Source organism: Bombyx mandarina, chromosome 26, assembly GCF_030267445.1.
Source record: "Bombyx mandarina strain Sakado chromosome 26, ASM3026744v2".
Classification (NCBI taxonomy): domain Eukaryota; kingdom Metazoa; phylum Arthropoda; class Insecta; order Lepidoptera; family Bombycidae; genus Bombyx; species Bombyx mandarina.
This window is the reverse complement of record NC_143232.1, coordinates 3,630,272-3,654,500: the sequence shown is the minus strand read 5'-3', so window position 1 is coordinate 3,654,500 and position 24,229 is coordinate 3,630,272. Positions and strand designations below refer to the sequence as shown.

The following is a 24,229-nucleotide window of genomic DNA, read 5'->3' as shown; positions in this document are numbered from 1 at the left end:
AGAAAATAAATGTTAATAAATTTGAATTAAATTAAATTTGAATTGGTCCATCGTATCCGCAGTTATAAATATTGAACAGATATGAGTAGAAGGGTTATTTTGATAATATACTGAAAAGCACCCCACGCTTTTTTACAATAAAATCATTTTTTCTAACACTATTTTTAATTCTAATTTATTAAAATTTATTTTCTATTTCTTAGTTGGATTTCCTATAAAAGCATATTTTGTTAGTTTTTTTAAACTATTATTTTTTTTCTTTCTAAAACCGAGTATAATGGGAACAGATGATCGATGGAAACGTCATTCATTGCTTAAATAATGGTTGAGGGCTTTAGACAACGGAGAACATTTTGGGAAGGAATGTAGGATCATGGTTAAATTAGTACAAATTGCTTAATATTTTGCGATGATTGAGTTGAGCAGTAGTTAGTGAACCTGACTGTTAGACTGAGAGTTGTGTGTCAGATTACCACGTTGAAAACGCATTTGTGTGTGATTTGTCGATGAGCAACTTCGCCAGGTTTGAGCTCCGTGAGCTCACCTACTCGCTCGGTTACGCTGACATAGCCTCTCAAGGCTTATCAGCTTAGGTAAAAAAAAGATGATTATTTATTCTTTTATGTACTGTTTAATGTCTTAACTTAAAAATTACTGTTTGATCCTCGTTATATTTATGAATGAGTTCGAACCAGAGCCGGTCGCGCCTGCACGCTGAAGGAGGTGGATACGGATGTGGAGGAACGCACCGTGCAGCGTCCGAGAAGGGTGCGGCGACGTACGCGGGAACGGAAGAGTCACAGCGAGGGGGAGGTACACTTAATGTCTGACCTTAACCGTACTCGTTGAACTCGGCAAAGAGTTGGACGTGCAACCTAACCTAAACATCAGCCCGCTGAGTTAGTAGCCGGATCTTCTCAGCGGGCAAGCAGCTACTCTTGAATTGTTAGGCCTCCTCTGGAGGCGCTCAGGTAGCTGTTAGCAAATCCCACCACTCCTGGCTGAGCCCTTGGTCGCCCACCTGTCCTTGTAAAACTGGAAAGGCCTCCGGGCCAACAGTAATCTCTCAACAACAGTAATCTGCAACTTGACTAACACGAGCTCGAACTGCTTTTTATTGGTGGTAGGACCTCTTGTGAGTCCGCACGGGTAGGTACCACCGCCCTGCCTATTTCTGCCGTGAAGCAGTAATGCGTTTCGATTTGAATGGTGGGGCAGCTGTTGTAACTATACTGAGACCTTAGAACTTATATCTCAAGATGGTTGGCGCATTTACATTGTAGATGTCTACGGGCTCCAGTAAACACTTAACCTCAGGTGGGCTGCGAGTTCGTCCACCCATTTAAGCAATAAAATAAAAAACTCCCAATTAATTCAAATGTTTTTCTCGTAGGGCAACACAACGGAAGGCGAAGATGGCAAGCCCGGGAAGCCCCGTTGTTCAAACCGGAACCGCCGCAATAGCACAAAGTCGGCCGGGAAGGAGCCGCGCGAGGGCGACGCTAAGCCCAGACGCCCGAAACGACAACGTCCCGTCATCGACTTCTCCGTTAAGGTCATTTTATATTCATCGCCTACAATCTGTCTGTCAGAAATGTCATCGCTGTCATGCTACCAGTGTTTCCCAACCTTTTTTTGTGCCATACATAATTTTTAATATAAAAAAATTGATTGTTCTCTAAAGAAACATAAATGATAGGTTTTAGGAAGAAATAACTGTGAAGTTTTCATCAAAAAGTAAGTAATAATATTTAGACATATTTAGACAGTAAGTAATATTTAGAAACTGGAATTCAAATTTGAAAATAATTTTAATAGAGATTTTCTATATTAATTTAGTAGGATTGCCCCCTTGTGGGGCGTGGGTCCCACGTTGGGAAACACTGGTTTAGACTATCTGTGCTCTCGGCTGTTTGTCGCGCTATCACAAACCGCAATGTAAATCGTTTTAATGATCAACCAGTAATGAAACAGTTTAATGTTTTTCTATATATCGCACTTACGGTGCTATAACATCACTTATGCAAATTATGTACTTTTTCAGGGGAAGCGTTGAACATTCAATATCTTAATATAATTATATACTAGACTACCGTCTAGTATATAAGTATACCGAGGTTTTTTTTTGATAAGTGGCTTAACAACGCCATCTGCTGAAATAGCTTTAGTGTTATTGTGTCTTTAAAACAATTAGTTGAAATTATGAAATATATATTATTATTCGCCAATAGATGTCGGGAAGAGTCATAAAGTTGATTATCAATAAAGTTGATTATTGAAAACACAATAAAACAACATTTTCTGAAAATAAATCGTAGCTAGGTCGATTTATCGCCACCGAAATCCCCTGTATACTAAATTTTATAAAAATCGTTGGAGCCGTTTCCGAGATTCAGATTATATATATATAATTATATATTTTATTTATATATATACAAGAATTGCTCGTTTAAAGGTATAAGAGTTCTTCTCGACTAAAGAAATAAAATGATAGTATGTATTTCAATTACAACTTTAAACGTTATTATTAAAAGCAAACATCTCACTAATAACTATTAAAAAATGGATTTTCTCATACTTACTTCAGTTGTAACAAGAATCGCATAAGTGACATTTATAGCTCTGTATGTGCGATATTCTGTTGACAATCCTAAATATATGAAAGAAAACGAGTTATTTAATATTAATTTTAATCTTTCAGATCTCCAATATAAGCCCAAACACTAGAGTGCGTGACTTGAAACAAGCTCTCTCCGAGCGCGGCGTCAAACCTCAGATCATGGTGTGGAAAGTGAGTTAACAACATTTCACTTATATTTTTATGATAATTCGGATCTTATTTGTATTTCAATTGGGTAATTGATTAGATGTGCCCAATAAAATATAAAATTTTGTAAAAATATTTTAAAATCAAGTAATGTAATTTTATTGACGTAATACTTTAATGTTTCAATAAGATTAAGTATGCTCTGTTGTAATACCACAAAGCTATTTTAAATAAATAAAAATTTATGTCCGTTATTGTTGTCTTGCATAAAATAATATTCAGAATCTATCATTATTGTAGTTTTTGTTGTGAAGCAATAATATCTATGAAGGTGCTCAAAAATAAAAAAATTCAATGTTATTTGCAGGGTTTTCGTGGATTTTGTTACTTGCACTTCTTCAAACCAGGACCTCAAAAGGTATTTATAGTTACGCATTCACTTACTATTGCATTACTCACCAGATTTTAATTACGTAGGTTGGTTTTTTAACTTTTATTGTAAACAAGAATGAATGCATGAATTTGACATTCAAAACACTTTTAATTCGAATGTCTGTCTAATTTGTAATTTGTTAAAAAACAGAGGGGTACAATAATAAATCATATTTATAACTCTATTTCTACTAGGTAAATGTCTCCTATTTTTATAAGCATAATAAGAGAATAAACGATATGTTTGTATTTGTAAGGTAACTGAAAATTAGTAAGTTTATAGTTTGGTGCTTAGCAAATATATGTGTATACTAGCCGTACTCGCCTGCTTCGCTGTGCATTTAAAATTAACATTATTATTAGGGAGTCCAACACTCATATAAATATTAAACTATCCATTAAGTACATGTATTTTCTACATGGATACCAAGTTTCAAGTCAATCGGATGCATGGTTCAGTAGTTATAACGGAATATCCGAAAAACAACTTTTTTTTAAGGGCTTTTATGACCTGGTTAGTAGGACCTTTAAATCATGTCTTATTTTAATTTATATACTTATTCTTATGAAAAATGATAATATTGGGGGGAAATGAAATGAAGATGATTAATTTGAGACATTAATCAATTGGGATGAAATTAAATGAAATAAAATGATATGGGATGAAATGTAATCTCAATAAAATGGTGGACATTTTTTGAATTTTTTTTTGTGGACTTTATGGAGGATCCTAAGAAGTTTTGTCCGCGGCTTTGTTTCGTTTTCCCACATTTGTGCACTTTCACAGATATTAAACAGTTAATAAACCACCGTTATTACACATTTAAACCTGAAGAAACACTAAATAGACAAAATAAAACAAATCATTTATCATCATTACTGGTGGTAGGACCTTTTGTGAGTCCGCGCGGGTAGGTACCACCGCCCCGCCAATTTCTGCCGTGAAGCAGTAATGCGTTTCGGTTTGAAGGGCGGGGCAGCCGTTGTAGCTATACTGAGACCTTAGAACTTATATCTCAAGGTGCGTGGCGCATTTACGTTGTAGATGTCTATGGGCTCCAGTAACCACTTAACACCAGGTGGGCTGTGAGCTCGACCACTCATCTAAGCAATAAAAAAAAACCCACAACTTCACTCCTCGCGTTCCTGCCAAAAAGTCCTTATTAAAGTGTCGGATGTCGTTGATTGTACTCAGGGCGAAGGCGATAGCGGCGTCGGCGCCGTGAGCATGGAGGGCGTGCTGTCGGCGTTGGCGCAGATGTCCCTGGGCGGCTCCGGGGACGGCGACGCTGAGGACAAGCCGCGGCTGCTCGCCGTGGAGCCCGCGCCGCCGCGACAGCCGCACGCCGCCGCCGCGCCCGCACCCGCACCCGCCGCCGAGGTAGCGACGTCACTGTATTGTGCTAATTAACGCTTTACAACACATCAACCTTTTGGAATAGTTTCGATTTGTTTTACTGGTGGTAGGAGCTCTTATGAGTCCACACGGGTAGGTACCACCACCCGGCCTATTTCTGCCGTGAAGCAATAAAGCGTTTCGGTTTGAAGGGCAAGGCAGCTGCTATACTAAGACCTTAGAACTTGGCTGTGAGCTAGTCCACCCAGCTAAGTATTAAAAAAAAAAAAAAAAATTGAGACTTATACCTCAGGTCTTAAGGCAGATATTAGTTACGTTGTGGTGTCCCTTAGCTTCTGTAATCACTTAGCATCAAGGGTATCGTGAGGTCGTTTACCCCTTAATGCAAAAAAAAAACTTTCGTTAACCAATTATCGGAAATTTGTAACAATGCTTTTAGACTGTTGCTACAATTACATCATATTCAAAATATAATCTCTTTTTTCGCCATAACACAGGAGAAAGTCCTAGGTCGAGGCCGTTTAGAGGCCCTATATCGCTAAGTAACTTTTTTATTTCCGTTATCAATTCAATGTTATATGTATGGTAGGTACAATAGCGTAAATTATATTAAAAAGACACAGATTATCTATAAATAATCCATAAAATAAGTATACATAGTAACATCACTATTATACTCACAGCATAACAATGAAAATTATTCGATTTCAGGTCCAATGACTCGATCGAGCCGGAGACTAAAAGCAAATGTTGAAAACCATTTTAACGAATTTCATTAACAAACACGCATAACGTTGCTCGCTTGGTTGCACGCGGACGGACGGGTCTCCTGTCGCATTCCGACACTTATCGTTTAGAATTTAAGGTTCATTTTCCTGTGGGGCCGGCCCGTATACATAACATACCAGTAAAACGCTTTAATTTTTTTAATGTAGCTGCTACAGAATACTTTAAATGCCACAAAATTGGCAATAAATATCGTTCGATTATTAACATCTCGTCTTTTTGCATTAAAAGTGTACAATTTCCAAAAATATTCGAACCAGTATTTTTCTTATAAACACTGTCAAAAGAGCGTAGTTTAGTTTTTTTTTTTTTTTTGAGTATACCTTTGTTTTGTCTACTATTAACTAAATTAATACATAATTTTATCTTACTTTAAAAGGCAAATAATGTAATTGATAAAAAATAAAAAGCAAAAGTTGCAAAGATGAATAATATAAAAAATATTACATGATAATAAAAAACTTTAAAACACTCTCCTGTAAAATTAGTAAGTTTTGAGATTATACGGTTTTAATGCGAGAAGAGGATCTCAGACTTGGTAAAAAAACTGTGCTTGAAATTAGTATTTGATAAATAAGATGTGTTTTTTTTTTTTTCAATAAAGGGCCGGTACCTGCTTTTTATCATAGAAGTGTGAACATGTATTTACGTAACTTAACGAAAGATCTTTATATGAACGTTTAGTTGTTGTCTAGTCTAATGTTAGCACGTAAAGATTTTATTGTTTCTCTCTCGATTATTTCGGGGCTTAAATCAATTAAAAGACGTCAAGGATTTAAAGGTTTTTATAGTATTTACTTTTAATAGTTTTAAGCCTTCGAATACTCTTCCATTTGAAAAGATGCTATATTTTTTAGTGTTTGAAGTTAATGATTCATATATATGTATAAGGTGCTTGAATAACATATAAATAAATAAAAAAAACAGAGCCCCAAATTTGGTATTCGTTGGAAAAGAGGTATTTTGTTTGTTTTTTTTTTTTTTTAATATTAGAGATAGAGTTATTTATTTTTTGAATATAAATAATCGTTTGGGGTCATGTTTTGAGTTTTTTTTCTGTATATTTGTGCCAACTTGGATGAGAAATGAGTTTATTATTTTACGTTTCACTTCATAATAATTGTATTCTTATAATTACTGTTCCTTACGAATTTCGTCCAACGAAAAAAAAAAATATATATTTTTAAACTGATGAAAAAGATGTATGTGTATTTTAATTATAACTTTTCTATTAGTAAATGTATGATGGATACTTAATTGGGTGTCTTAAATGCCCGTAGATGGCTTATTTACAAAATTAATGTAACTTATCCTAAAATGAAAATGAATAAATTTCATGTTAGAATCTCAATTTTAGCTTAAAACTAGCGAGAAGAAATATTTAGAAATTTAAAGATTCAAAAAAAAAATTTAGATTTTGTCTTGGTTTTTTTTTTGAGGTTATCGTGTTTATCTTTTTGTTTTGTAATTAAATTATCAGAACATATCGTATTGAGCGAGTTGGTATAAATATTTTTACGCTGTTGTAATATTTCGAAAGTTTACTTCTTCAGTATTAGGTTATTTTTCAATTTAAGACTCGGAAAAGTAATATATTATGATAACGTAATAATGATGTGTTTAAAAAAAAACTTATTTCCCTGTTCTATGTATGGAACGGTTTGTTGAAAACTGATCTTTAATTGGTCTCTTTTTAGTGTAGTTTTTTATTATTATTATTATTGGAGTGAACATTTAAACATTTAAGTTTTGTTTTAATTGCTAAGCATGTTGGCTTTTGATTTTGCTTTGTGAGCACGATTGTACACGCACACGTAGCGTCAAAATAAATATTATTTGCGATTTTAAGCACTGTTTTTTTTTTTTATGTATATAATTTGTTAACACGCTATTTTATTGTAACGTTGGTACAGCAGGCATGGATGAGCGACTTTTTTTTCGTTTTTGTATTTTTTTAATAAATTTATTAAAGTATTTATTTTTCTTTATTTATTTTTTTGTTGTTCCTCGCAAAAACGGATTGTGTGTGGGAAATTGGTTTATTTTTCCTAAAACTTAGCGTTGTGATTGTAAATTTCTTAGAGGTTGAGAGTAAAATTAAATTCTATTTTTCTAGAGGATTGATGTTTTATTTTGCGTTTCAACATTTTGTAGTTTAGGATACTTGACGTCTAACAGTTTTTGACACAAAGATGGCGTATGTCATGTCAACTAGGGAAGATGATAAAATGAACTGACGCTTTGCATAGAATCTATGCCATAGATCAAGAAAACTCTCCCGCGTATTTATTATTACGTACTTAGATGTCGCATCGTTTGATATAAGTAAACCGGACGTATTACACTTTAGGCCATGACTTCTTCACTTCTCAGACAACAACACTAAAAGAATACCAAATCGGTAAGTAATTTATTTTCCAGTTTTGTTAAAGTAGAAGTAAGAAAATTTTGTTTTGACATAACGATCATAATTCAGCGACTGTGCCAAAAATACATACAAATTAAATACACTAACTAACCTTATTCGTGTCTATCGCTAATTCGATTAGTGAAAACATCAAAATTGATCGCGTCGTTTAGGAGAAGTAAGTGGAGAAACAGACAGGAAGACTACGACTTTTGTAATACTAATTATAGGTTAATATTACTGTACAAACTATAAACAGTCGTCGTCGCCCTAAATGCGTCATTTGGAATCCTTCCGATCCACTCCCTGTGCAACCAACTACCTACAGGCACAGCTCGCTGACCTAACCCATACATCAGCCGGCTGAGTTTCTCGCCGGATTTTCGCAGCGGGTCGCGATTCCGACCTGCTCGTAGATTCATTCGCGAAGCAGTGCTCTTGAGTTGTTAGGTTTCCTTTGGAGGCGCTTGGGTAGGTGTTAGCAAATCCCACCCCTCCTGGCTGAGCCCGTGCTCGCCCACCTGTCCTAGTGAAACTAGAAAGGCCTCTGGGCCATCTGTAATGCATCATTCATAAAAAAAATCTCGCCAAATCACAATGAGTCGCGATTCCGATCCTGTGGTAGATTCAGTAGCACTTATTTTGTAAGGGTACCTACATGTTAGTAAGGTTTCGCGGGCCGAGCCCCGTGAGCTCACCTAAACGTTCTGTGAATCTTGCATAACCCCTCGAGGTTACTACCAAAAAAGATATGCAAGAAAAAATGCTGTGTTTCCAAACCCATAAGCTAAATAAAGTACTTTGGCTTCGTTCCTGTGTCGTTTAGTTACAACATGAGATACAATTATGTGTAGCATGTAACTTGTTTCTGATATAAATCTATAACGTTTTAGAACTCGTTCAGTATTATCAGATGCATCATGCAATTTACCTGCTGCTTTAAAAACAAAACTACAACAAGGCAATAGTTTAGTTATTTCTCCACAATTACGATGCTAACTAAATTCTATGTTAGTTATTGTGTTTATTTAGTAATCCGAATTAGTGAGGGCGGTTCGGCTCCTGTAAGTACTTATGATATTAGAGGCGTTTGAAATTATCATCAGCACTTATGATTCCACTTAATATAATTGTTTCTATTGCATACTGTACGGTAGCTCAGTTTTATTGCGCAATGTTGAAGACTTTAAATATTTTTGAAGTCTACCGTCATCCACGCCAAGATTCACGTAGTCTAACCAAAGCACTTGGGTCCGATGCGGGGATCATGATTTTGAACTATATTTACGCTTGTATACCTATATACGTAACAAATAGTCATCTATAACGTAATATTTTTCTCTAAATATTTGACAGAAATACATGCTGTATTTCAATACGGACGTGGTAGTGTCTGACGATGAAAAAAGCAAAGAGTTCATGGACACATCCGGTATTATGATGGAGTGGCTAAATGAAAGGACTGCTTATCTACACGGTACCTACTTGCAAGTTTCATAAGGGCTTCAAAGAAAATACAATGGTAAGATAAAATAAAAATAATGAAAACCGGCGTGCTATGCAGTGCTACTCACAAAGGGGCGCCAAATAATCCGCTAAGCAATGCTGGACTATTAAGCTATTGCATAGCTTTTATCGCGGGCGTCGAGCGCGGCGACCGAATCAAGAAATTCCGTAACGAAAATAAAATCTAACACCCCACTCCACCTACCATGTAGCTCGCGTTCAACACATTCACACGTTGCGCTTGTGTTGTGTTTGTGAATAAGCGCGCGGCGTGACGTCGCACTGCATGCGCAATATGAAAAGTCTGCCCATCTTTCTCTCGCGCGGTTCTAGCTTATGAGTGTGAAGGGGACATTTAATGTTTTACTTTTGTTCATGTTTATAAATATAGCGTGGTCTTATTTTATTATAGTTTTAATATTAAATTATTATTATCTAGTTATAATTGCATAAGTTGATAAAAAATGCTATGCAATAGCTTTACCTCGGCAGTCCCCGAGTGCTACACGTGTTTTTTTTTTATTATTATTATAATTGATATCTGGAAAATATGATTAAAATTAAGTGCCAATTCAATATAATACATGTTAGTTCGTAAATAAAAAGTAAAAAAGGACACTAATATTCTAAATAGGGGCGCTATAAAGGTATTGTTTCCCAGGCGCGAGTTACGCTCGCCCCACCACTTATTAGCTTCGCCCGTAGGCTATAAACTGTTACTAATAGCAATAGCGCACTGGAGCAGCGTAGCTTAGCCACGCAATTTTTATTTTTTATTGCATATATTGAATTATCCTCCTTTATCCATTATCCATTATCCTATTGAATTATCCATATCCTCGAACTGAGGAATTGTTCGAGATGATACCGGCATCTCGTTTTTACCATCGCACCGCCCGCCACCGGAGTAGAGTTCATCCATACTACCTGGAGCCACTGCTGTCATCCACAGTGCGTTTCCAGAGATCTTTTTTGCCACGTACCATCCGTCTATGGAATGAGCTCCCCTCCACGGTGTTTCCCGAGCGCTATGACATGTCCTTCTTCAAACGAGGCTCGTGGAGTGTATTAAGCGGTAGGCAGCGGCTTGGCTCTGCCCCTGGCATTGCTGAAGTCCATGGGTGACGGTAACCACTCACCATCAGGTGGGCCGTATGCTCGTCTGCCTACAAGGGAAATAAAAAAATATATATATATGGGTAGACAAGCTCACAGCCCACCTGGTGTTAAGTGGTTACCGGAGCCCATAGACATCTACAATGTAAATGCGCCACCCGCCTTAAGGTATAAGTTCTAAGGTCTCAGTATAGTTACAACGGCCGGCCCACCCTTCAAACCAAAACACATTCCTGCTTCACGGCAGAAATAGACGGGGTGGTGGTACCTACCCGTGCGGACTCACAATAGGTCTTACCACCAGTTTTAAACTTTAGCACTTATGATTCCATGATCCGTACGGCTAGACGAGTCTTTGCGTAAAGTATACTTGAAATGTAAACCAAAAAACAGACATTGCTTGTTTTGCGATTCCTGTCACACTAATAAATCCCTATTCAAAGTCAAGTTTCATACACCTATTACTTTTTTGGTGGCGCGTAATGTAACAACAGGTTTCTTGTATTTTGTATCCGCTAGCTATTTAGCGCTTTAGGATTTGCAATCAGATTTCGCTTATTTAAACGAATAAGCGTTTCGTTGTTCACTTCAGTGTGCTTAGTGCGAGTTTTTTAACGTTCTCGATAGCGTTAAAGTTAACCCAATTTTGTATGCAGTTGGGACAGCGCCCCTAGCGGCAAACGTACGCAAACGATCCCATTCCATACAAATATGAACTAACTTTTACGCTATAGAGAACGTTAAAAAACTCGCACTAAACACACTGCTCTATTCAACTGAAACTCTGAAACACGACCTTTTATAGGTGAGAGCAACATTATCACAATTAATCTCATTTAAAAAACAGTCGACAGATTCAACTAAAATGAAAAACTATCGAGTTGCCTTTTTCCTTTATCGATTTTTTTACGAACGAAACACTTTCGTATCATTTTACTGTTTACAGTTAGAGATTAAACTGGAGAAAGAAGCGTCGGGGAAACGCGAAATGATTTTTGCTCACGAAATCTGCGATCTGTGTAAGGAGCTTATTGATCGGGACAGTAGCTATTACAAATATTTCAAACACATCAAATCAAATCAAATCAAATCAATTCAAATCAAAAAAGTTTTATTCAACATAAATGAAAATACATACTTGTTGAACGTCAAAAGAACTACCGCCAATTCACAAGAATTAGCCTCCGTCCTGAGAAGAATTGGCAAGAAACTCAGCGGGCATGTCTTTTTTTTTTTTTTAATATTAGATTTTTTTTTATATTAGATTTTTTTTAAATATTCATTTTTACAATAAGTAATTATAACATAACAATTTTACAATATTGAAATGCCCGGAGCGAGCAACTCATTCCCACTTTGTGCAATCTTCCCTGACCGTGGTCCATTGGGGGCTGTAAGTATTTTTACATTCTGTTTCTTTAGTAACGTGACTTGAAGGTATATTCATAGTCGACGCTTGAAAGGCAAACGTGACTAAGCGACAATAGCTGCTTTGTACATAAATGATAGGCAATAACCGTATTCGATGCGCAAAAAATATATATTTCTAGGTCTATTAAAATAATTTCAATCCTACAGCTAGATTCGTTAAAATAGATTTTTTGTCAGGTATTTCAACTTTAAATTAGTCTACTGTAAAGTTCACGCGTTGTCGCTTAGTCTTGTTTGCCATTCAAGCGTCGATATGTACTTTATTGAGAGAATCCCTGTTCGATGTTGGCTAATCTACGTCCCAATACGCTTAGCTACAGAGTACGATATGCAAATTGAATTGAATTTACGCAAATTCAAATTGTCTTAAGACCTTTTGCCCGAGAACCTCTACTTGTAAATTTCCATTTAATGAACATTAATAGGTATTAAATAAAACCACCGATGGATAGTCGAATTTATTATTATCTTTTTTAATTGCATTAATGGGTAAACGAGTTGAAGGCCCACCTTAGGTAAAACGGCTACTGGAGCCTGTATTTACATATATATGGACATGAATATCGCCATCCTCCTTAAATGATATCCTACTTAACAATGGCTAGTTATCAATAGTTGTAATTTCAATTGTGGTTTCAATAGCCAAAGATATGCACATTAATAATATGGATTCGCTGAGTGCACATACTATTTAGATTACAATCCAGATTAGATCTAGGTATTACTTGTACGATTTAGCTAATATGTACTGTAATGAATGTAATTTGTTTTATGCATGAACAAAAAAAAAAAACATAAGGTCGAAGTCTGATCTCTGTTGTATAGCCCACTGCCCTACGATTCAAAACGTAATGCCTGTGTGCTTAATGCGAATTTCTTAACGTTTTCGATAGCGTAAAAGTTAACCCAATTTAGTATGCAGTTGGAACAGCGCCCCTAGCGGCAAACGTACGCAAACGATCCCATTCCATACAAATATGTGCTAACTTTTACGCCAGCGACTAAACGTTAAAAAACTCGCACTAAGCACACTGATCGCTAAGTGAAAAGTGATGATATGAAATCATTTTCAGGGTGACTACACGATCCACGATTTCGTCTTAGATGCTGATGAGATACCACTCCACAGCAACAACGTAGGATTATATGTGGCGACCATGAATATCTATGAAAACCCAATGGGCGACTGCAAAGCCAACAAGGAGTTCTTATGCTCTTTACATTTAGGACTGTCAGTTGAAATGGAATGATTAATCTGTTAAGTATTTTTTTTTCATAGTTCGTCCTCGTAAGGATAGTGATAGCCCACTGAGTTTCTCGCCGGATCTTCTCAGTGGGTCGCGTTTCCGATCCGGTGGTAGATTCTGCGAAGCACTGCTCTTGCTAGGGCCAGTATTAGCAACACCCCTGGTTTCAGCCCCGTGAGCTCACCTACACGTCAACGAGAATCTGACATAGCCTCTCAAGGCTATCAGTATAGGTAGGGAAAAAAGTTGTGATACCAGAAACTAATGTTTTTAAAACTTTATTGAAATCTATTCGTCATCGGGATTATTAACGTTATCTTCTTTAGTCGATTCATACATTACTTCCTTTTTACCTTTTCCGTCTGATTTATCTTTAGATTTCTTATTTTTCTTATTTCTTTTGCTTGTTTTTGTCTTATTTTTCTTCGGCTTCACGGATGCATCTTCCTTCGTTTTGCCAGCTCTAGCTTTTTTGTCAGCCGGTTCATCTTCACTATCGTTTGCAGCATCTGTGTTTTTGTTTTGTTTTTGCGATTTAATCTTTCCACTCCTCAGTTCGTCAATGTCGCTGTAACAAAAATGATCTTATTGTAACTTAGCTAGAGTAGCATTCTGTGTGCTTAGTGCGAGTGTCTTAACGTTCTCGATAGCGTAAAAGTTAAGCCATTTTTTTATGCAGTTGGAACAGCGCCCCTAGCGGCAAACGTACGCAAACGATCCCATTCCATACAATCCATACAAATATGAGGTAAATTTTACGCTGTCGAGAACGTTAAAAAACTCAGAGCGGTTGCGCCGCGGATGATGTACACGCAAAGGCATTTGTTAGGCCCTAATGTTTTCGAGAATTGCCCCCTTATGTAACTATTCCAAGGTGTTTTTGTATAAAATAAAATACTGATTTCTTTCACCATTAGCCAGCACTGGTAGCGTAGATTAATATTATTAATACGTTTTTCACTTTAAACACAGATTCATGCTAAATTCCGGAACAAATATCACAATAAATATGAAGTTCCGGTATTTTGGAGGCATATCCATATTATCCTCTACGTTTGACGTCAACGAACTTAAATCAATCTACCTACTCCGACCTGTAGTTATAATATAATTGACGGCCAATCAAAATTTTCAGTCTTTCACGTTAATTTCTTAGCGCTATACATCTAACACTGCAACTGTTGGTGTGATACTGAAAATGCTTCATGCGCCCAATGGTTTTAACTACATATCGACGCTTGAAAGGCAAACGTGACTAAGCGACAATGCGTGAACTTTACAGTAGACTAATTTAAAGTTGATATACCTGAAAACAAAATTTATTTTAACGAATCTAGCTGTAGTAGAATCTAGCTAGTAGCTGTAGGATTGAAATGATTTTAATAGACCTAGAAATATATATTTTTTGTGCATAGAATATGGTTATTGCCTATCATTTATGTACAAAGCAGTTATTGTCGCTTAGTCACGTTTGCCTTTCAAGCGCCAATATAAAAATTACCTTCTGTCTGAATTATCACCATCGTCTTTATGCTCACTGGAAGTACAATTACAAATATATATTTTATACATACGATATATTTTAATTTAATACAAACGGTAGGTAGTATTACGACAGATGTTTTAAAAAAGGAATAAACTACAACCATTTCGGAGAAGATATCAAAAATTAAGAGGTAGTTTAAAAGTACTAGTTTTGCGTTTAGTACAGTTTTATGATAGACTATCTGACCCGGCAGACTTCGTAGTGCTTCAATCGATAAATAAAAGACCGACGGGGGAAACAGCAAAGGAAAAACAAAATTGTTATTTTTATTTAATTCCGAGCATTTTCATATTTATCTACCTTTTAAACCTTCTCTGGACTTCCACAAATAATTCAAGACCAAAATTAGCCAAATCGGCTCAGCCGTTCTCGAGTTTTAGCGAGACTAACGAACAGCAATTCACTTTTATATAAATAGATTGTAACGGATTAATCAGCATATACGTATTTTAATTATATATATGGGTTTATGTAAAAAATTATCGAATTATGGACTTGTACTTTTTTTCTATTTTTTCCCTACCGTTTCGCTGGTAGCCTAAAGGGCTATTCCAGTTACGCACGGAAGATTTTGACATGTCTACGTCTAAGAGCATGTACCTAAAATTTGTATTGATAAAAAAGGATTAATTCAAATTTATTTACTTAGGCATTAGATCAAACGCGTTTGTAAATATGCCTTTAAATTATGTCTACAGTTCGTCCCAAAAAGATGCTAGATTTTTATAATGGATTGTTACGAACAATCTTGAAGCATTATTTAATTCAAAAATAATATATTATTCACGTGGGGCAAAATCGAAATGAACAATAAAAATCAGACGAGAAAACAATAAATTGGCTGCAACTTATAATTACCGTTATTCCTTTAAATTTAGTTCCATTAAAAACCAAGTATTATTTATTTCATGATAAGGTTAAAACTTCTTTTATTCTACAAACTATCAATTAAATAACTAAGACTATTAAAAAATAGCATACCTCAATTTATCTTCATCGTCACTGAAAATAGAAAATAAATCTATACAAAAATAGGCAAAAATGTATATTTAAAGGGCCGCTTTCACTACTGTTTCTTAAGCAATTTTCGTTTTTCATCATCAGCCTCACAAGACTATGTATTAATTTCATAAAATATATATTGTTTTTCAAACATTATTTTTTCTTTCAAAATGTCAAATAAAAAAATTATAAAGGATAATCAATTAAATGAATAATATGGGAAAAATCTTGGGCTCGCATTTGTCAAAGCTTTTTTTACAACAATACAAATTCCGTCACACATCTTGAAACTGAGGTGAACAATTTTTTTCCGCTAAGTGACTCAGTGCCTATATATGTACATCACTGAATGCCGCCACCCGTCTTGAGACATGAGGTTTAAGTCTCAATCATACTATGTCCCAAGCCATCAAATCGGAACGCATTGCTGCTTTGAGCCAAAAATAGTCAGGGTGGCTGTACCTACTGCATACAAGAGGCCCTACCATCAATTGACAGAATGGCTATGCGTTTCGCCAATTTTCACAATTCTTTTTCCTACTTCTTATAGGGTTATTCTAGATTCACCGAACTAGTAGGTGAGCTCGCGGGGCTCAAACCTGACGTTGCTAACACGAGCCCTAGCAAGAGCCGTGCTTCGAATCTACCATCGGATCGGAAACGCGACCCACTGAGAAGATCCGGCTAGAAACTCAGTGGGCTGTGTCTGTGGGTTAATTCGCTCGTCGAGCCCTTCGTCTCAAGCGACGGGTTCGACCGGCGTCCAATTATCTGACGACCAGCGCCATTAAAATAAGTTATACGTTCCTACTGAGATTATCAAATTAAGTTTGCTACTACCATTACAGTTAAATAATATATGGATGTAACTTACTTGACACCATCCCAACTGACCGTCCACTCTTCGTGAGTGATACCCGAACGGAAAACACGCCGGCAGTTGTTTCTTGAAATTTGAAAACATTAATTTAGCTAATACTAGAATTAAAATTACGCATTATATAAAAATGTATTGAAGTGTACAGTTTTTGAAACTTTTCGAGATAAAGTCGTATGTGCAAAAACCATGTTACCATTTTTGATGAACATCTGTCTATAACAGGGATTCTCAAAGGGGTCGGCAAAGTGGGAGAAGGGACCACTTACACACGCGATAACTTAAACAAACGGAAAATTTTTAAATTCCTTAGTCGTGAGCACGTAGCTTATGTTGCAAGCCAGATTTTGTTTCTTTTTACTTTTTATGTATCTTTTTAGCTTGTGATGTGTATTGTGTGCCTAATAAATGAATAAATAAGATGAAAAGGATTCCAATATTCAAATGCAGGTATCTAATCGTTAATCAATATGGTCTAAAAATTTCAATTAAATTCATTTTGTTACACATAACCTATATGTACTTGCTTTTTTATTTTGTCACCTAAGATCGTATTCCTTATAATCCTATATATGTATTAGCATTCCATATACACGGTTTCTGTATTCGCGGCATATTTACGGAACTTATACCCCGCCTTTTACAGTAAGACCTTAAGGGAGTTCATATAGAGTCCCTTCTTTATTTCGCCGTAAAGTCGTGTTTTATGTAATTAACACCACAGTTAAAACAATATAAATTTTATTGATGTAGCGGCATAAACAATTCTAGCTAATTATATTACATTAGTTATTTATCACATTATAAATTATTTTTATGTTTTAAATATTTGGCGGTAAAACGGTCCCGTGTCACAGACTATATTCTTTTTTTTCACATCTCGTGCGTTCCGGCTTACGCATAATAAAACGCCACAACCTTTTACTGTATAAATCACCCAAAGGATTCAAAGTTATAAAGTAGAAAAGACCTTTTACTATATATATCACCCAAAGTATTCAAAGTCATAAATCAGAAAACTCACTCAACGTCCTTGTTTATCGCGCACGAGAGGAATTGACGATTCTTGAAAACTGACGTGTATAGGAAGGGTCCGTGACAACTGTGGGACTTAGGATCGATCTTGCACGCCGATATAACGCCGATAACTCGTTCCTTGCCTTGGTATTTCACAATCAGCGGCCCACCGTGGTCATTCTGCATAAATAATTATAATAATTATAAAAAAGCACTTAATAAACACCCAAAATAATTCAGACTAGAGGTCCCGCAGTAGTCGAAATTCGACTATAATTAATTGGAATTGTAAGTTTGTACACTATTTTATAATTGTATTTATACTTCTATAATCACAAATTTCGCCAAGACTACACTATAAAAAATATTAACAAAGACAAACAATATTTAACCTCAATGACAACAGACGTCAGGAACAAAAGTTTGACAATAAATAGTATGCATGCGTGTGTGCGTCAAATTCATGGTATGTAGTGTGTGTAATGTTTTTTTTATTGATTTAATGTATCTCTTATGCATTATTTAAAAAAAAATTAGCATTGTGCACTTCTTCTCTATATTCTCTATAAGTGTGGAAAATTTCATACTCCTCCGTCCGCGTAATTTTCGTAAAAAGGGATACAAAGTTTTAGCTTCACGTATTAATATATAGATAAACCTCGCAAAAGCCACCCTGAAGCGAAGACCGCCTCGCCGTATAATCATCAGGATCCTTCAGGTGCCTGCCCAGATCTACGTTCAATGTATCTGCTGCAGCATCATTCCAATCATCAGCCTCCGCTCGTCTTGTATCTACGTCCGTGCAGTTGGCGTATTTTTTCTATAAATCAAATTCCATTTGAATAATTGACGTTGTTATTGCCGTGGCCATGTACATGTGGTAGAGCTATGATAGAAAATAAGATATTTGACAGATGCCTGAATTCCACTAACGACATTTTCAAGATAAGCTTGGATATATGCAAGTTCTTGGTCTAACGAATAATTTCGCCCGCTTAATGGAAGATCTTATTACTGGTTGTGGGACCTCTTGTGAGCCCGCTCGGGTAGGTACCACAGCCCTGCCTATTTCTAGCGTGAAGCAGTAATACGTTTCGGTTTGAAGGGTGGGGCAGCCGCTGTAACTATACTGAGACCTTAGAACTTATATCTCAAGGTGGGTGGCGCATTTGCGCTGTAGATGTCTATGGGCTCTAGTAGCAATTAACACCAGGTGGGCTGTAAGCTCGTTCACCCATCTAAGCAATAAAAAAAAGACCTTCCCTTTGAAATGAATACCCAAGAACATACATACTACGTCATATGTGGTACTGGGTCATTTTGGAATAATTTTGAGTCCTAATGTTTGTTCAAGGTCAACTTACATCACAGATCTCGCTCAGTCTCTTCATAACATCTTTGGTGCAGATCATATATTGCGTGATAATGTTTCGGAATTTCTGAGCCCATTTCTTGGCGCAAGACTCATTGTCCATTATGCAAACTTTAGCTTCTTGTAGACACTTAGAGTTCTCCGGTATATGCACATCTTGACGCCGGTATACTCCCTTAAATACAGATATTTACTAAAATACCTCTATATATAAAAATGAATGATGCTGTTCGTTAGTTAAAAGGTAGATAAATATAAAAATGCTCAGAATTAAATAAAAATAACAATTTTGTTTTTCCTTTGATGTGTCCCCCGTCGGTCTTTTATTTATCGATTGAGGCACTACGAAGTCTGCCGGGTCAGCTAGTATATAATAAAATTTTAGCGATACATTTCAAGTTATAACGTTGCCAACTACATATGTTACTATGATTGATACAGGCATATCTGTCGTAGCAGCAAGACGTCATGCCCTAAAGGATGATGCGCCCGGTACATTCGTATCGATTCCTAGACTAATTGCATTTGCGACAATGTGACTGTGCTAATTTACCCACTACTGCCAATTTTTCTAATGAAATATGTACTTAACAAATGTTCACGAATGAGTTGTACACTGAAGGATCGTGCAATAAAAATCGAAGGAGAAAAAACTCTAATAGGCGTAATTAATGATGCTATGGCTTTTTGGGAACGCGCGCGGGCAGATATTACCAATTTGGATATTTCTGCAGTGAAGCAGCAATGCGTTTAGGTTCAAAGGGGGGTAGCCTGAATGGTGGGACAGCCGTTGTACTGTAAAAACTGAGATTTAGAATTCATATCCTACGATGATGATTTATGATGCTATGGCCTATGGCCTACCTAACATCAGTTCGGCCGTGAGCTCGTCCATTAAAGGCAAATGTAAGATTGCTATTCAGAAACTAATATATGTTGAAGCTTTAGCACACACAGTTAACGGTAGACAAGCAGCGGCTTGGCTCTGCCCCTACCGTTGCTAACGTCGACGGTAGCCACTCATCAAGTGGGCATGATGCTCGTCTGCCTACAAGGGCAATAAAAAATACACACACACACACTTACAGTATTAAATATGGAACTAACCTCCCTGAACGTATTCATACTTCCCCATCCCGCAATCCAACCTTTGGTACCGGCTTTCTCGAGTTCCCTACTGATGTTGTTGTAGCAAATAAGGTCCGTTGCGAATTCACATCCTTTCTCCATGACGCCAAATTTGAAGGGTTTGTCTACTTTCACAATGGCTATGTCGTTCGAAGACCACTTGATGCTGTCTTGGAAGTCGAATTTGTAATCTGGATCAAGACACGCGACATTTTATTTAAGAAGTAAAACCCGTTGGCCGATAATCCACAGTTTTTTTTCCCTACCTACGCTAATAGCCTTCAGAGCCTATTTCAGCTTCGCCCTAACATGTAGGTGAGTTCACGGGGCTCAAACCGGGGTGTTGCTAACAGTGGCCTCAGCAAGAGCAGTGCCTCGCAGAATCTACCACCGGTATTCCACAGTAAATTTAGGAATTAACATGAGCTATCTTAACAGATATGCAAATGATTTCTGGGAGCATATAGCTAGAATTTCGTGTTCGTGTATAATGTTTCGCAACTTACTCTTAGGTATGCATTTCCAAACAACTCTTCTACGATTTTTGCACACACAGTCGTTCTTTTTATAATCGAAGCTATCCACATATTTAGTGGTGCCGGAGACGATGTAAAACCGATCGGCATCTTCAACACAAGCTGCCGATGTGAGGACATAGTACGGATCCACGATGACACCCCCGCATAACCAGCCACGGTACTTGTGGGCTTTCGCTGATTCTTTAGTCAGTTGGAGATAGACCTATAGGAGTATAATAATAACTAATAATAAAAATAACAAATCACGCACGTCCGGTCCCAATTCAGGATTCCCTGTGTTATGGGTACCAGAGACTGACATAGATACTTCTATACATTTATACAGATAATAAACATCCAGACAAAGATCAAACAAACCTGTTCATCACATGCATGTTTGCCGGATGTGAGAATCGAACCCACGACCCTTGGCGCATTTTTTTTCCTACCTAAGTTGGTAACTTCAGGTGTTATGCCAACGTAACAGGGTGAGTAGGTGAGCTTACAGAGCTCTAGCTTGAGGACGTTGCCAACACTAGTCCTAGCAAGAGCAGTGCTTCGCAGAATCAACCAACGGATTGGCGCGTTTCCAACTTACCACCCACTTAGAAGATCCGACGAGAAACTCAGTGAGCTGTGTCTGTGGGTTAATTTACTCGTCGAACCTTTCGTCGGAAGCGACGGGTTCAACGAGAACGGTTGCCAGGATCCCAAATGAGTCAGGCGCTAACTACTTACAGCACCACCGAGTCAGTCAAATATTGAGTAATTAAAGCAAAATAGAAAATATGTCTTAAGATTTCAAGTCTATATCCTCATCGGTTTTGAGTCTACGTTGATGAATTGGTCCAATATGTCATTGTGTGTATCGTTGGAAAAGGAACACATTGTCTTACCATATAAGGTCTATTTCCTACTTGTACGTCTTTGCTGTACAAAATTCTCCTTGTGTCTACAACGGTGGTGTTTTCGAACTCCCAACCTTCGTCTTCGTTTGCTTTGCTGGTGCCGTTACGAGCAGTGGTCTGGTTTGACGCCTTTGAAAGTTCAGTCGTAGCATGTTCTGTTTGAGATGGTAACGTATGTGCTATCCCTGTGAAATTAATTAGGGGTTTTAGGGGGGAAACGATGGAGTGTGACTGTATCATGGACGCAAGTGTATGCTTTACTTAAATATTTTGTACATAACGGGTAAAATTTTCTATTAAAGTACGCTGTTTTATTTATGACTTAATCCGACCCGAATTAATACCTTGGAATTTCCATATACGGCTTTATGATAGCATCAGTTTCTTCTCGTCGGACACAAATTTCGTAAAGAAACGCGCATTGACTGTAGTCCAATGTGCCTTAATAATCAAGTATCGTACAAATTTCCGAACAGCTTGCATTAAGTGCTAACAATTTTTTTTATTGCTTAGATGGGTGGACGAGCTCACAGCCAAACTGGTGTTTATTGGTTACTGAAGCCCATAGACATCTACAACGTAAAAGCGCCACCCACCTTGAGATATAAGTTCTAAGGTCTCAAGTATAGTTAAAACGGCTGCCCCGCCCTACGAAACGAAACGCATTATTGCTTCACGGCAGAAATAGGCAGGTTGGTGGTACCTATCCGCGCGGGCTCACAAGAGGTCCTATCACCAGTTATTACGCAAATTATGATTTCACGGGTTTCATTTTTATTACACGATGTTATTCGAACGTAAATAACGCTCGAGACATGCGATCTATGCAATATAATACCTTATAATAGGTTATAATAATACAATACGATAATACGATACAGGATTGGCCGTGAGTTCGTGTATAAGCAATAAAAAACTTCAGGCTCGATGCCGGGCATGTAGTACCAGGTTTTCAGTTATTCCGTCACTGTTATTTGTGATGTTTAATGTACAACGTAAAGTGTGCTCAATAATTTAACCGTAGCTATTAAAATAAATGGGATTGTATAAAAAACCATGTAGTGCAAAACATATTCCAAACAATTCATTTATACTGAATTTGTTTAGACGACAGAGACGACAATAATTTATAATTGTATTACAACTTTAGGACTAATCTTATCTTCTTTAAACCTCTTAGTGTTCATTGTAAAATCAAAACCTATTGTGTTTAGGCGCCTGAATATAGATAGTCTGTGGTTTTGTTTTTTACCGCGCAAGCTGAGCACTGCGTGAAACGTTAAAATATACTCTTTGAATTTTTATCCCAATTTATATTAATTTAATTCTGTAATTCCCATTGCATTGCATTAATACTCGTTTCTCACCGGAACATAGACAACAAACAAACAACACGGAACTATAATAACTCTGAAATACATTAATTATAAATTGACGCTGTTGCCACTTCTGGAATTAATTACCTCATAGCACCATCCACGTAAATGGCGCACGAATAGCTAAAGCATTAAGAAAAACATAATTAGCGGTAGGCAGCGGCTTGGCTCTGCCCTGGCATTGCTGAAGTCCATGGGCGACGGTAACCACTCACCATCAGGTGGGTATGCTCGTCTGCCTACAAGGGCAATAAAATAAAATAAAATAATTAAATCGATGTTTTTGCACAACTAGCCATGGCTCACAGCAGAGGGTGTTTCATTAGTAATTAATTGATTACGTGAAAATGTTATCATGAAATAGAATAAAATAAGTTGAAAAAATGCAAACTTACCTAATACAACAGAAAGTGGAACTAGGAACAGTGTGATACGTGTCATCTTGGACAAAATCTATCCAAGACGGCCCAGCGAATAAACGAATTGTTTTAAAAAATCAATCACAGATCGATTTAATAATTTTCTGCTCAATCACACGAATCGTTATGATTCATTTAGTTTTCAATAACAAATCTCCCGGATGAAGTCAGATAACAATTTAATTTTAATTTTGATTTCTATTTTAATTATTTTTAAGTTAATCTCTCATGTAAACGAATAAGTGATTTAAAATATGTTATACCTATATACACTGAGGATAAGAGTTCACGAGCGCTCAGCTAGTATACATCAGTTATTGAAGTGAAACTTCTAATGCGACTTTAAACAAGGTTGCGTTAAACGTTTAACGCTACCATGGAATAGAAAGAGATAGAGCGAGAGCGAATGCGTGGTACTCGAACGCATGCGCGTAGTATACCTGTTACAGGCCAGCGCGAGCGTTAGCAACGAGTAGCGTCCAATATTTTAATGAAGTATTTATAAATTATATATGTTTATTTTTCTATCTATAATTTAAAATATATATAATATAAATGTTGAATATGTCGCATCTCTTATACACAGCATTCCCTTTTACAAGAGCAATCTAATTTAAGGATGAAAAATGAAGAAAACCACAATACTACACATCGAAAAAGAAGTTTCACTTCATTCACGCGGACCAAGTTGCTTGCGCACCGTTTTCTTATGTATACATCGTATGCACAGACGTTAGAGATCGAATGAACTGAAATGATGATGATTTATTTCTATGTATAATTTTACAAAAAATATATAATAACATTGTTTTTCCCACCTATTCGCTGGTAGCCTTGGGGCTATCCCAGCTACGCCCGAACGGGTAGTTAAGCCCACGGGCTCAACCTGTGAGAATTTGCTAACATTAGCCCTAGCAAGAGCAGTGCTTCGCAGAATCTATTGCCGGATCAAAATTGCGGACAGTGGGAGAAGATCCGGCGAAAAACTCAGTGGGCTAAAGAACAATTGCCTTCAGC

The 24,229-nt window shown here is 36.8% G+C and overlaps 3 protein-coding genes across 3 annotated transcripts in view; 2 read left to right on the top strand and 1 right to left on the bottom strand.

The window, feature by feature from the left end:
• The window catches only part of lost (methenyltetrahydrofolate synthase domain-containing protein lost), a 26,645-nt gene extending 19,325 nt beyond the window's left edge, over window positions 1-7,320 (top strand). Inside the window, exons 8-13 of the mRNA XM_089738833.1 lie at window positions 696-813; window positions 1,394-1,555; window positions 2,702-2,791; window positions 3,135-3,185; window positions 4,395-4,580; window positions 5,268-7,320. Of these exons, the coding sequence (XP_089594959.1) occupies window positions 696-813; window positions 1,394-1,555; window positions 2,702-2,791; window positions 3,135-3,185; window positions 4,395-4,580; window positions 5,268-5,276 (616 nt within the window). The 3' untranslated portion in view covers window positions 5,277-7,320. The remainder of the gene's footprint in view (window positions 1-695; window positions 814-1,393; window positions 1,556-2,701; window positions 2,792-3,134; window positions 3,186-4,394; window positions 4,581-5,267) is intronic.
• Window positions 7,321-8,730: 1,410 nt separating this feature from the next.
• LOC114244237 (uncharacterized) lies at window positions 8,731-13,310 on the top strand. Its single transcript, XM_089738836.1, has 3 exons — window positions 8,731-8,813; window positions 9,106-9,271; window positions 12,876-13,310. The coding sequence occupies exons 2-3, from the start codon at window positions 9,203-9,205 to the stop codon at window positions 13,050-13,052; spliced, it is 246 nt and encodes an 81-aa protein (XP_089594962.1). The 5' UTR covers window positions 8,731-8,813; window positions 9,106-9,202; the 3' UTR covers window positions 13,053-13,310.
• Window position 13,311: 1 nt separating this feature from the next.
• On the bottom strand, window positions 13,312-23,404 carry LOC114244248 (uncharacterized). Its single transcript, XM_089738837.1, has 10 exons — window positions 23,189-23,404; window positions 21,406-21,602; window positions 20,498-20,732; window positions 19,971-20,182; window positions 18,856-19,038; window positions 18,150-18,311; window positions 17,499-17,671; window positions 16,472-16,543; window positions 15,577-15,597; window positions 13,312-13,617 (listed from the first exon to the last, which is right to left on the bottom strand). Exons 1-10 carry the CDS (start codon window positions 23,232-23,234, stop codon window positions 13,338-13,340), a joined length of 1,581 nt encoding a protein of 526 aa, XP_089594963.1. The 5' UTR covers window positions 23,235-23,404; the 3' UTR covers window positions 13,312-13,337.
• Window positions 23,405-24,229: the final 825 nt, after the last annotated feature.